Source organism: Thunnus maccoyii, chromosome 12 (genome assembly GCF_910596095.1).
Source record: "Thunnus maccoyii chromosome 12, fThuMac1.1, whole genome shotgun sequence".
In the NCBI taxonomy this organism is placed as follows: Eukaryota; Metazoa; Chordata; class Actinopteri; order Scombriformes; family Scombridae; genus Thunnus; species Thunnus maccoyii.
In genome coordinates this window covers 10,631,816-10,646,153 of record NC_056544.1, presented here as the reverse complement: position 1 = coordinate 10,646,153, position 14,338 = coordinate 10,631,816, and the positions used below count along the sequence as shown (strand labels likewise).

The window sequence follows — 14,338 nt, the reverse complement described above, 5'->3', positions numbered from 1 at the left end:
TGTTGGCTTACAATTCTTATCTGTGCGTCAATGACAAGTTTAAATACCAAACCCGAATGTGTCCTTTAAAAAAACAACGCAAATAGCAACTGAAGTTTTATTTTATGTTACCAATTAAAACGGTGATTAACCGCCATCAACCTTAAAAAAAGAGATGTTCATTAACTCTGGGTTTCTATGTGGACTGAACCATTTTCAGATCTTTCAGGGGTGTGTGGCGCCGACTCGTAACATTACGTGACGGAATTATATGAGACGATAACTTGGGTAACTTTTTAATAATAGCTGTTTTACAAAATAGTTCCACAATGAAACGAAATTGTTGGGATATATGTTTGTTCTGTTACTATACAGCCAAATGTATGTAGGGTTACCCATACAAAAGAAATGATCTGTCCCACACCAGACCACCACGGAAAATGGCGACTGTGAAATAGATGGAAGACGAAAGTAAGAAATTATTCAATGCAGCGTATAAATTGTGTCCTGTCTCCATCCACGCCGTTCGGAGGTAACGTTTGCTTGTTTTTCAGCATTTCATTGATGTCTGTGTAGTGAGTAGCGAAGACTGATTGTCACTAGCTGTAGTTTAGCCTGAGGAATAGGTTTTGGTGTGGAGCAGCCTTAATGAAATGGTCTGCAGCTCCTGCAAGCAGCATCCAACAACACAGCGTGATATAAACGCCAGGAAAATGCAATTATACCTTTACGGAACATTATACATACAATCCAGTTTGCTCTGTAAGCAGGTATCTTTGGAAGCATACCTCAACTTCATTGTGGGTTGGCATATATCTGAACTACTGTGCTGAAAGTTTTAGCTCTATACAAAAATCCACAGACGCTCATCAAAAGCCATTTACAAGGTCCATCCCTTTGCAGTTTTGTTGCTGTTGAGCAAATGTTATGTGCATCTTTCTTTTTCAAAGGAGCGTTCACTTGGTATGACACTTTTTATTGTCCTTCAGATACAAGACCTCTCACTCCTGCGACCTTGTAGCGTCATAAATGGCCACAATTAATCATCTATGCAAAGTGTCAAGTATATTTCACATTTGGCTATATTCATTTTGTGGTCAGTAATGCTGATTGGGTTAAGGAGATAACTCTGGAGACATTGTGGCTAACTGTTCATGGTTCACTATCAAAACAAGCACATTAAGATAGGCAATCAATAAAATAACCACCTATTACAAATTCTAGCTTGTAAAACATAGGTAACATTCAAATTTGGACCCATGAAAGCTTGAATAGTCTCATGTGACTGTTACGTTACAGACAAATGTGGCGAAACATGATAAAAGCTGAGATTAACCATCTAAACCATCACTGATTTACATCTGCATTTTCGATCATTATCGACCAATGTGCCTATTATTTTCGTGATGAATCAACTAATCGGTTGGTCAATAAAATAGTAGGAAATCGTGAAAAATGCCTCTTAAAATTTCCTAAAACTGAAGACTGTGATGTTTTCAAATTGTTCGTTTTGTTCTTCCGACAGTCCAAAAATCCAAAAATACTGAGTTTACAATCACATAAGACAAAGGAAAGCAGCTAATCCTCATAGCTGATTCTCAAATGAATGTGACTAAAGTACTTAAGCCAGTTGCAGCTTTTAGTGGCTGCAATGCTCATTACACCCTACTCTATAAATGTGAACGCAATGATTTTTTCGTTCAGACCAAATCTGGCAATGCGTGAAAAACTAGATTTCCTGGATTGTATTTCCTTGTCTCACTGGTAACTCAAACAACACACCCCCACCAACACAGTCCCTCGTAGTGTTTTAACGCAGGGCTGTTTTCAGTCTGAACATCGGCTAAATTTGGAATCATTCTGCTGCAGTGAAGTGTTGCTCCATGCGAAGCTAGCCATCTTAAAAATGCGACTAAATGTTGCTGCCACAGAGGCTACACGGAGACCACAAGAACTGAATTTGGTCACCTTAGCCTATTGATAGGCAGGATGACATGGAGCAGGTTTAGAGTTAGCATTCTGCTCCTTTTTAGTACCACCAGACAAATTTTGTTATTTAGTACAACCATTTCCAGTGCAAACCTTTTTTTGTTACAGCTGCAGCTTTGTCAAAAAGAGAAATAATTCAACACAATTATTTTGTGTTAATAACGGCTGGGCTAAGTCAGAATCTTTTCTGTGGCTAGATACATTTGTATTTTATTATCTAGCAAAGCTATTTCCAGAGCAAATATTCTTCTTGCTACAATTTGAAAATTGCAAACAAAAGGATTTACTGATTCATATATGTACATACATACAAGATGCGGCTGCATCAATCAACCAACACAACCGCAGATCTAAACGAAATTCTTTTAAGTTCTATAAAAAAAATCGAAACATCTGTCAAAAAACTCTTTCAATTATCTCTTTCGCTCTGTGCTCGACTCTACAATGGTAGAATAAAACATGGTAAACTTTCATGGTAGTCTTGTCAGCAGTTGACATATCTTGCTTGTTTGAAACACACTGAAAGACAAACATCACCATTCCTTAAAACCGCACTAAGACTGACATGAGCCATGTGTGAAAATTTGAAGTGCGTCGATGCAGTGGATGTGCCAACACAGGCGGTGCCAGCAATACAACGCAGCAAAGCGCAAACGTAACGCAAAAAAGTTGAACCAGGAAAAACCTTTGCTGCAACGCAACATCATCCGGCAAGGCGCAGCATTGGCCAATCACATACATGCAAGTGCTCACAACTGGTTACACCAGCAGCTTAGCTTTTACGTTTTTGTTTGTTTTTTTGTTTTTGTTTTGGTTGTTTGTTTATTTTTTGAACCAAATACCGTCATATACCATAGACCCTGATGAAATGTCAGGAAGGTATGAAAAAATAGGTACCACCCAAGCCTATTACAAACCACTGTCTGATAAGCCTTTAAATGCATTAATCTGTAGCTCCAAGTGAATTTCCTGGATCGTATTTAAAGGTCCAATGTAGAATTTAGTGACATCTAGCGGAACGGACTTGGCAGAAATGGAGTAGGCTATAATATTCATAAGTATGTTTAATTAGAGGATAATCCCATGAAAATAAGAATCTTCGTGTTTTTGTTACCTTAGAATGAGCCCTTTACATCTACATAGGGAGCAGGTCCCCTTCCACGGAGCCCACCATGGTGCCCCACCATGTTTCTACAGTAGCCCAGAACGAACAAACCAAACATCTGCTCTAGAGAGGGCCTTTTGCGTTTTTCGCAAGTTCGCAGCCGCCATAGGTTCTCCTACACACTTGGAAGGGGAGGGTGAGGGGAGTAGTATTGAGTTGGTTGCAATCTGCAACCTCACGGCTAGATGCCACTAAATCTTACACACTGGTCCTTAAATTGTTTCGACAACACACCCTTGCCAACACAGTCAACTATGCTGGTCGTAATCCCTGCTTAGACCCTGCCACTAGAAGGGCAAAAAACTTGCTTGCCATCTAGTTTAGACTTGTGAAGGTGTTGTATTGCTATTTGCTGGTAAAAATTAAACAGTATTTTATTTCTTCTAGGATTTTCATCAGTGCAATCATTTGTTTAAAGCTCAGCTTGAAATGGCACTGCCAACCTTTTGGAGTTGTGCTAGAAGTCCCATTCATGAGTCTAATTTGCTTTGGGCAAATAGTGCTAAAATAACTGCCTGTCTTTAACCCCATCCACTCACATTGTGAATTAGGCCATGTTGTGTAATCATTAACTGTTTTATTGCGTGAAAGGAAAAAGTTAAAATTTTGATATGTCTCCCCTTGGTTGAACCAAAGGCATTGACACATTTTGGTGAGATTGGTTGAATGCAAAGATTATAATTTATGTCAGCCGGCACCAAGGTGACATGGGTACAATCAAAATGGAAATGCATACCAAGCAGTATTGGCAATGAGAGCAGTGTTTTTCCTGCAGAAATCTTGAAATATTTTGCCATTGTTGCAGCACCATAGAGTAAGTGGTACAAACACATTAAACCTCACCACAAAATGCATTACGATGAAGCTATTACCTCACCAGGCAAAGTAGCATGCCTGTTTAAGGCATCACCATACGTGACAAACTCTCAGTCACAAGGACATTACAGCGGTAATATATAATTATAAGAAATGGGGTCCCTTTAGAATAATGAGTGAAAATTCTTTTGCAACAACCCTGTTCATCTGTCGTACCGAGACTGACCAGTTCTCTGGCTGAAGTGAAAAGGATTTAAATTTAGCATCTAGCATACTATAGTTTTAAGTGTAGATTGTGTAGTGAATCCTTTGTGATTGAGGAATATCTAAGAAGGTTTTACTTTTCTTTCTTTAGGTCATGGCAGCTGAAATGTCATGTCTGGCAGGTGTTGATGGAGATGACAAAGATGCAGATTCTGAGATCAATGCCCTTACACTCCTGCAAGAGCCAGTGAGAATGGCACAAGAATCAGCCTCTTGCAATGATTCTTTCGGCAAGCCTTCTCTGAAACAAAACAGTGTCCTAGATGTCCTGTCAAACACAGATATGTTGTCTCCGGTTGGCTTGGGAAATGGACCTTCTTCGCATCAGGCTACACAGGCCCATGAACTCAACAACATCTCCACAGAGAAAGAGGAAGAAAAGAGCATCACCCCTCTAAAAACTGTGCAGGAAATTGACACTGCAGGAATATGGGGGTTTGACGAATCACCTGAGAACTCATTGGATAATTTCAGTAGTGCCAGTGACATCCATTGGGACCCTCACAAAGAGTTTATGCAGTTTCTGTGGGAGAACCATGGTGATTCCCCTGGTGAGGAGCCTAAAGATGAAGTCCTGCCTCCAAACAGCCAAAGGAGAAGGAAACGGAAAATGGACATGGTTGTCATGGTGGATCCCTCAGAAGACCTTTACCCTGATATGAGCCACAAGTCATCTGAGGATTTGTCTGATGCAGAAGGCCAAGTAGACTCCATTCCTGTCAGAAAAGTCAGAAAGTCAAGGAAGTTCTCCAATTCACAGTCGTCAACAACTGGGAAAGTTACAAAGTATCCCAATGGAACTGTAAAGGCCATCAAGCAAATTCTTTACAATGCACCTGCAAGAAATTCACATGAGAACCGTCTAGGTCATGGGCTTTCACCATTGAAGGGGAGGCTCTCAGTAAATTCTCATTCAGAGGAGAAGCCATCATGTTACCCTTGCTCAAAATGTAAGCTCATTTTCAAGAAAGAGCATCATTTGCATTGCCACATGAAGTCTCATGTGGACCCTCCGAATAATTCGCCAAAGCCTTTTATATGCCAGGAATGTGGACAGTCTTTCAGACAAAGTGGTTCACTTATTGAGCACATGTCCATACACCAGGAAAAGAGATCAAGACTCACTGAAGAGATCAAAGACAGAAGTGATAAGAAGAACGAGGGTAAAAATGCAAAGCTTTGCTGTCCTCAGTGCTCATTTGAAACAAACTGCCCAAACACGTTTGTTCAACATGCGAAAACACATGAGAAGGACAAAAGAAAATTTAAATGTGACAAATGTAGCTTCAGGACTCTGAGTGAGAATGATCTTAGGAGACATAACATTATGCAGCACACTGTTATTACAGTTAGAAAGCAGATCCAGAATGATGACTCAGAAATCTTCTCTTGTAACGTTTGTTCTTATAGAGCTTTTAGCAAAAACGTTTTTAAGAATCACCTTCTGCGTCGTCATCAACAAACTTTTGAGGAATACAAAGCTGCACAGTCTCGTGAGAAAAATGCACAACCATCTAAAGAGCAGCATGTTCCCACTAGTAAAACTCCTGTAGAAGATGCAGAGTTAACATCTAAAATCTTAATAAAAAATCAAATCTCTTCTAAAACAACTTGTTCACCCAGCGAGTCCAATGACATTTCAGACTTATTCAAAAATAGCAAGATTAAGAGAAGTCTCAAGTCTCAACTAACAGAATCAAAGCTTGACAAATCCATTAATGTTCTCCTGTCCCGACAAAGACATGGAAAGAAGACTGCAGAACAGAAGAAGGAAAGCAATAATTGCAGCACATCTGTTCAGGATTCTGAAAGTGACAAAGATGGCTCTGATCAGTTGCCAGGAACATTGACTGTCAAAGTTGAAGATTCAGCTTTGTCCCCAAATGGCCATAGAGTGCCATCCAGAGAAGCTGAGAGAGATACCAACAGAAGCAGTGTACCCAAGTTGAACATAAATCAGTCAACCTTCAAAAAGTCACCATCTAAAAGAAAAATGTCAACCCCATATCGCAACACCTCTGATCAAGACTCATGCTTCATCTTACCAAAACCTTTGCCAAGTCCCAAGAGACTAAATCAAGGAGAAGTGGAAGACTGTGACGAAAAAGAAATTTTCCAGTTTAAGGATGCAGATGCCAACACTAACCTTTTTGACAATGGAATCAAGCAAGAAAAACAAAACATAATTTATACCTATAGCAGAAGAATGTCAATGAGGGGTGCCCTGCAGGCATCAAAAATGCTGTTTGAGAAAATTAAGACTGAAGAGCAGGATCAGAGTGACCCTGAAATCAAAGAAGAATGCATAGAAACAGAAGTATTTCAAGAAACCTTTGACTCCCACCCAATACCATTGAGAGAACCCTTCACAGACGATCTGTCAGAGTTGGAATCAGACCGCAAGACCTGTCCATACTGTCCTGCCATCTTTGAATCAGGTGTTGGATTGTCCAATCATGTCCGAGGGCATCTTCATAGGGTCGGACTGAGCTACAATGCACGCCATGTAGTGCCTCCTGAGCAGGTGGCTTCTCAAGACAGGAGACCACGAATTCGACGGAAGATTTCGGCATTCCGGCGATTGAAAAAAGGTACTTGAGTACTTCCTCCATTTTCTTTCTATTAAAGGAAAATTACTCTTTATTACGTCTTGGTTTATATGTTTTTGTGGCCATCAGCTGTTGGTTGTGATTTAACATTGAACTTACTAAATTTATTACAGAGATTTCAGAATGCAGCGCCATCGCTAAAAGTTGTAATAAACTGAAGTATTCCTTTTATATGTACTTTAAAATTTCCTGTATTGTGCTCCGTTTAGTTTCCTTGTACTAATGCAAGCTAATAGTATTGTATTGTACAATTTTTATGTTTCTGATGGTGTTTTTTGTTTTTTGCAGCATTACAGTTGGAGTCAGAATCTGAGACTGTGAAGAGTATTCACTCCTGTCCATTATGTGGTGATTCATTTGATAACAGGACTGGGCAGTCCAACCATATACGTGGCCACCTCAAAAAGCTTGGTAAAAGCTTTGCAACAAAGAACAAATCCCCATTATTTTTACTTCGGGAGTTGATGCGCGACAAGAAGGAGTTCCAGAGGGCGCTCCAAATTCTGGGAAAGAGGCGGAACCATTTCCAATATGGTGCTTCACCAAAGCTGTCCAGTGTTGATCGTTTCACGCCAACCCCCATTGGAATCACAAAAAATAATTCTGTTTCAAGTGTTTGCACTGATGCCAAACCACTGATGCCCACATTTTCTTTAGCGGAAATGGAATCTGAAAAAAGGCAACTAGAAACTAAGTTGGATGTTAAAAATTCACTCTCAGGCACGAATGCCTTGATAGGAATTCTGAAGAAGAGGAAGTGTCAGGAAGACTCCAAACTAAAGGGGTCTTCTCAGATGTCAAGAAACATGTTAGCAGTTTCTTCAAACAGTGAGCACAGTTCAGGTTCAAGAGTTTCATCTTCACTGCCAAACTCAATATCTGGTAAGTAACCTCCTTACAGTCATTACCAGAAAGGTTAGACAGGAAGTGGAATACTGCTTAAGTGTTTTGATTAAGAACAATCCACCCTGTACTCCTTTTGATATTTTTTATTTACAAGAAAGTGAAAAATCTATGTTGCATTTCATCTTTTAAGACCTCAGAAACTTACTACAGTAATGAGACTAAAATTTAGTTGAATAGCACTTCACATGAACTTCAGCACGTCAAAAGCAGTGCTACAACATTGACTGAAAATCCAGTATAATGTATATGACATTTGAATTTTCAAAATCAGTACTGTGGTTAAAGATATTTTGTCCAATATTTGTGTTTTTACATATATCAACAAAATACATTTGGCACAGCAAACATTTTTGGATGAATCCATCTATTATATTAGTGGAAAAAAGGGACAATTGCACAGAGGCAGGATATTTTACAGATATCAAACTTTAATGATAAAAAATGATAATGTAGTAAAAAAAAATTGAACAATAAAACTCACTGTGAATTTATTAACTATAAATTAAAATAACTACAATACAAAACTATTTAACCTGAATGAAGAAAAGTATACATAAAAAATGCATAGTTTATAAATTAATAACTTAAATGTTCTTCAGTGTACTTCAAGTGTTTTTTTGCATATGTCAATTATGCTGATTCAATATACCTGTGACAAGCCAATCTGCTTATTAATTATTGTTTAGGCTCTATTATCATGTTCCAGTTTTTTTTAAAGACCAGTGTCAGATTGATAGATTGTAAATTCAGGCTATAAAAATACTCCTCGAAGGGGGGAAAAAAAAAGATAAGTATATGACCTTTAATCGACAAAAAATGCCCTGCCTCAGCTCTATAGCAACTGTTATGTGTTGTGTTCTGCATGCAGCAAATAATTATTTGAAAGATTTTCATAATTTGGCTGATATACTTGCAATAAAGGAATAAGATGTTCATTTTAGTGTTACGTCAACAGCACCTATTAACATAGTAATGAGAGTTGAATTTTAGAAACTGCTTTGTTAAATTTGACAGGCCTCCTGCTGAGGCACAGATGTTACAGACTATGTACTCTTTAATTGGTCAATTGTCATTGTCAGAAATAGGATATAGTGTCATATTGTCTTGTGTACATCAGAAAGAGTCATATAGCAGAAGCTATATTATAACTTAAGCTATTCCGTTACAACTTGGTAGGCATAGATCAAAGCAAGACAGCTAGGCAATAGTCACACCTCTAACCTCCTCAGCAAATTACATGTTTTGATAAAATGCCTCAAATGTTATATATTTTGTGTATACAGTTTAATGACGGAATCTAGCATGTAGAGCATTCTTCCTCACAGCTATTGTCTTATTTCTTAACCTTACTTTTGCAAATATAATAATATTGATCACGATAATCTAATTTAATATAAGAGCAAAAACTAAAGACAGTGAAAGTGAAATGGCTGATGTTATAGGGGTTAGTTTACAGTTAGTATACAGATACAAAAAGTACCTGTTGTAATGAAGTCAAGTCCTACAGCTCCTTAAAGAGTAACATGATATTAACCAGAGAGGCTAGTGAAACACTTCTTTGACCACCAACAAATAAGGATCACTATATTGATGGGGTTTTTTGTGTTTATTTGTTTGTCTTTGTATTTTTTGTCTTTTACAGAGAAAGGTGAATTCAACAGGAAGGTGTGTGTCCATTGCAATGCAACTTTCCACAGTGGAGTTAGCTTGTCTAATCACCTCCGGGCATATGCAAAACGAAAAAGGAACGCCTTACTAGAGGGAACCAGTAAGTGGCATCAACAACAGCATTAAATTAAAAGAAATCATCCTTTTCAAGTATCAGTAGCAGTCTGGGGTGTATAGCATGTTCTACTACCAACAGTGTTTACACAAACATTTTCTCAGAAAATTTTGCCTTCTCTAATTTCATTTATTTCTGAACCATTTTAAGCCAGTATAGAGGTATAACCAGTGCTCAGCAAATTCAAACATTCATGTTCTTGGGCAAGGGGGTGGTGCAGTGGTTAAAGTTCCTGTCCAGCACAGCAGAGAAATGAGGTCAGTTACTGGTATTGATACCTCTAGCTTGGTTGTGTGTTCCAGTGAACAAAATTGGCAGTGTTAGGGGGTTGGGAAAACCAGTGCAGGTTCTCATCCTTGTTGGTGCACCAGCAGCTTCTCTGGTCACCTAATTGCATGTAGAAGGTCCTTTTTGCAAAATAGTTTTCAAGTCAATTCCTGGACCCAAATTCATCATAATCTCAGACTAGAAAGTCTGTAAACTGCCCCAAAATTCTCAGGGTGACACACATATGGACACACCTTTACATCTTGTTTCCACCAGGCATGGCTGCATTGTATTCCGGCTGCAACGTGGTTTTGTTCTGTACTTCGTTCTGTGTCATACCCCACCAGGAGCATTATAGAAGAGGATAATTTTGTTCTGGCAGTGCCAGAGAGAAGAGCTACCACTCTACCTGGAGAGGAAGCCAGGGACTGGGACAGTCATGGCAGCAGTGGGGTCATATAAAATCTTCCATTGATTTTCCATTGATGAACCTTTGTCATCCATGGTGACAAATATCCTCTGAACATTTGACTTCTAGCCTGGTGCAACTGATTATGTTGTGTTCACACCAAACGCGAAGCAAATTTTCACCTTGCATTATTCGTGCAAGTTTGATCGTAGGGACATACGTTTCTATTCACATTACTCGCGTGAGTTTGATCGCGGGAACATTTGTGTTTATTCACCCCAAACAGCCAGCAAGCAATGGCAGGCACTGACTGGTCCCCACCCGGACAATAGAAGCCAAAACAGTGATGTTACTGAAGCTCAGCCTGCCTGCCATCAATCCTCCTGCTAACAGTCACACCAACACTTATCTGTAAACACTGAGAGATACATTATCAACTCTTCTCTGTTTGTTTTGCTGTGATAAACTCCATTAATCCGTCACACAAAACTCTCCCCAAAAACCTGTTGATTTACTGTACTTCCCAAACGACAACTACAGACCATAAAGTGGTCTATTGGTAAATTTGCATCATTCGCTTTGTCTGGCATGAATAGACACAAATTTGTGTCTACTTGCCTCTTTGCATACTTTGTATGTACTGTTGTCGCGCAAAAAATTCTCTTCGTGTTCTGTGTGAGCACACCATTATAACGTATTATTGATGTAGTGATGTGATATACAATCCGGAGTCCGCACAGGGTGTGTTATTTTGAAAATTGACCGGATGCTCTATGCTGTTCCTGTGGCTGACTTCCTGCCTGACTCAATCTGCTCTGTGCAGCTTGACACAGCTTCTGTCAAAAATAGAGTGGGCACGTATTTTTAGCTGAGCAGAGCGGAGAGATGCTTCTGTGTTGCTTCTCAAATGCACTGCAGCGCATCTGATGAAATCACAAGCATTGACTAGAGTGACCACAATCTACTCCAGCGGCCATGTCACAGCTGAAATGGGGCTCAGACGTGCCCAGTGGAATCAAGCCTAGGCACTCTTTCTTAAAAAAGCACTCTGTGTAGTTTTCATGTAAACACTCTTATGTTTACATTCACTTTTTCCTCACCAAAGCCAAAGCCGTTTTCGGATATTTTAAAACCTACATTGTTAACATCTATGTTTGCTAGCTAGTAGTCCTCTTTGTGTTACTGTCACCAAAGGGGTGTTTCATAAAGAGAGCTCAGAAAAGCAGGACTGATTGTGAAAAGCCTGTCTTGAAATGGCCTATAAAACTGAACCAGGATCAATCACTTTGATAAAGCCAACAGAATTTCTAGAAAATAAGCCTGACTTACTGAAGGAAGCCTGGCTGAACTTGTAATCTTGTTGTATGAAGCACCCCTAAAACCATTGTGAAAGTGCATGATTCATATAGCGCTTTTCTAGTTTACTGACCACTCACACAAAGTGCTTTACAATACATGCCAACATTCACCCATTTACACACACATTCATACACTGATGGCAGAGGCTGCCATGCAAGGTGCCAACCTGCTCATCAGTAATGATATAGCACTTTGCCATGTTTCCAATGCTCACTCATCCATTCACACACATACACACTGATGGCACAGCCATAAGGAGCAGTTAAGGGTTCAGTATCTTGCCCAAGGGCACTTCAACATGCGGACTGGAGGAGCCAGGGATCAAACCACTGGCCTCCTGATTAGTGGACGATCCGCTCTACCTCCTGAGCTACAATCACCCCCAAAGATGGGGATACACTCATAAAAACATTGCTCTATACCACCACTATTGGTCAAAACCTTCACATTGGACCTTTGACAGAGGAGAGTTGCATTTCTTCACCAAGCTTTTAAAGAGGACTGTTAGTCATGAATGCTTTGCATCATACAATTATTCCAGGAGCATATGAACATATGTTCCAAGTGAATTGCGAACACAGTATCAACAGATATCATTGGTCAAGCAATCTTAAATTTTTATTGTAACAAGGGCGAATTCACATTTGAAAAGTTGATTCACCCTACTGCTAGTGGTAAGCAGCCATGCAGGAAGTTTCAGGTTTTGAGATATCCCCTCATGCAATGGGGCTGAATGCAATTTTGTTTAAGCTGCTCAATACATTGAAAAATATTTGAAAAATTCAGCCACAATGTGTCTTTACAGAAACAATGTCCCTTTTACTCAGGACAACACAGACCTCACTGTGAACAATTTTGATAACTTTTGCAGGAGGCAAATTCTACCTACCTAATAGTACCCAAGTAACCTGGTCACTGTTTCTACGACCGCTCAAAACACTTTTTGACAAATGAAATTCCATTCACTTCCACTGTATTGAGTTGGCAGCAGAAATCTCAGACTGATATCTCAAAACCTCAGCAGATACAACCAAAAGTATCTGTGACTACTGGCTAGATACCACTAGGGTGTGTGACGTCATATCATAGTTATAATTAGTGTACCAGTGGTTATTTGTGTCCTCCCCAAGGTAAGGGTCTAGAAGGACATCGGCAAGTGATGTATTGCTAAGATTTTAATTTTGAAACTTGGTGGGTGCATTTGTGGGAGGAACGACCTTTTCAATGCAAAAAACCCTCAGGGCCTTCTTTGTCTGCAGGCACAGATCATCACCTATATATTGGGTCTTGTGTCTCAGTCGCTTTGGATCAGCTAATGCAGCTGAGACAGAGCTAGACTATTCACCTCACTGGCACAAGGCCAAACAGTATGAATAAAGCCAGTGCTAATAATGTCCAGACATCCAGACTGATGGATTTACTGAACTAACAAAATATGTTGTGTGGGAATGTACTATTGTTGGAACATCATTCAACAACATCCAAATGTTCCAGTGGTTATCATTGTCTTTTGTTTATTCAAAATGTTAGATTAGCAGGCTGTGCTGTACTTTCAAAGGTAGTGCTATACATTTCTAAATTAAATTCTGTCTTTTAGCATTTGACTGTAAAGCAAGAAGGCAACGCTCAAGGCCTGGCTCAAAGAAGAAGACACTGCCCTTACCACAAACTCCAGAGGAAATGTACAGACTTACATGCAGGTAATGTTTTCATTTCTTTCATACTATTCTTGTTATACTTCTTTTTTCCGGTGACTGATAATATTGCATCACCAGTCCTATAGGCTACTGTCAAATATTTTGTGTGGTCTATTCGCTCTGTTGGCAGCCATTTTCCTGTATTTATTTAACAAACTGCCTAGGTGAATGAGACACATGTCACAGTGATGTAATCCAAAAATCATGAGACTTTTGAAACTGGTTGTGGAATAGAATGAGTTATAAATCATAATCTAGCATCATAAAATAACAGACAGTTATATCAAGTCGTTTAATAAAGCCTAAATACCTCAAAGAATACTTAATACTCAAAAATACTTCATTGGTGCATCATCATCACTCTCGCCTTCTTTTTACAGGTTCTGTGACCTCGTCTTCCAGGGTCCCTTGTCGGTCCAGGAGGACTGGATTAAACATTTACAGAGACACATTATGAACACTAGTGTCCCCCACACTGGGCTAGGCATGGTAGAGGTCACTTCGCTGCCCACAGACCCACCTACCCTCAAGACTGACCAAGACAGCTCTCTGACAGCCGCACATGCTGCCTCATGAAGCCAATGGGGACCTTTTTAGATTTCACTAGACTGTATGTGTATGTACATTGGATGTTCTTTCACTTTTTTTTTTTTTTTTTTTTTTTAGTCAATGAAATACTGGCCAAAAGTACAATATTGTTCAACGATGGAGAATACTGTACGTTTGGACAGATAAAGTTAATTATTTTGGATATTGTTACCTTTTTCTGTTTTTACATGGTCCATTTTTTGGAATACAATTCCAAATGGACAGTTTTCTTGTTTTATGCAGTAATGTAGTGTGGAATCCATTTCTAATGAAGACAACTTTTACCTCAGATTTCTCATGGTTTGAGTCCGTTTTTGTCTAAATTTGGGAGCACCTCTCTTCTGTATCAATATTCACATTTATAAGATACATAGATCATGTTTCTTTTGTATTGCAACATGTTCAAATCAAAGCCAATAGTCTCTGTTTTCAGGGCATGGAGTTACTGAGATGAATATTTTGACCGGAAGTGATGGCACCTGAAAGCTCTTGAGATACAGTTAAAGA

At 39.2% G+C, this 14,338-nt stretch overlaps 1 protein-coding gene across 2 annotated transcripts; it reads left to right on the top strand.

Moving 5' to 3' along the window:
- The first annotated feature begins 271 nt into the window (after nt 1-271).
- znf644a (zinc finger protein 644a) lies at nt 272-14,122 on the top strand. 2 transcript variants are annotated; one of them, XM_042428326.1, is made up of 6 exons: nt 272-450; nt 4,305-6,804; nt 7,111-7,704; nt 9,371-9,496; nt 13,144-13,246; nt 13,624-14,122. In XM_042428326.1, exons 2-6 carry the CDS (start codon nt 4,308-4,310, stop codon nt 13,817-13,819), a joined length of 3,516 nt encoding a protein of 1,171 aa, XP_042284260.1. In that variant the 5' UTR covers nt 272-450; nt 4,305-4,307; the 3' UTR covers nt 13,820-14,122. The 2 variants fall into 2 exon arrangements, with proteins under 2 accessions (XP_042284260.1, XP_042284259.1); XM_042428325.1 differs by having other exon boundaries at nt 273-511.
- Nucleotides 14,123-14,338: the final 216 nt, after the last annotated feature.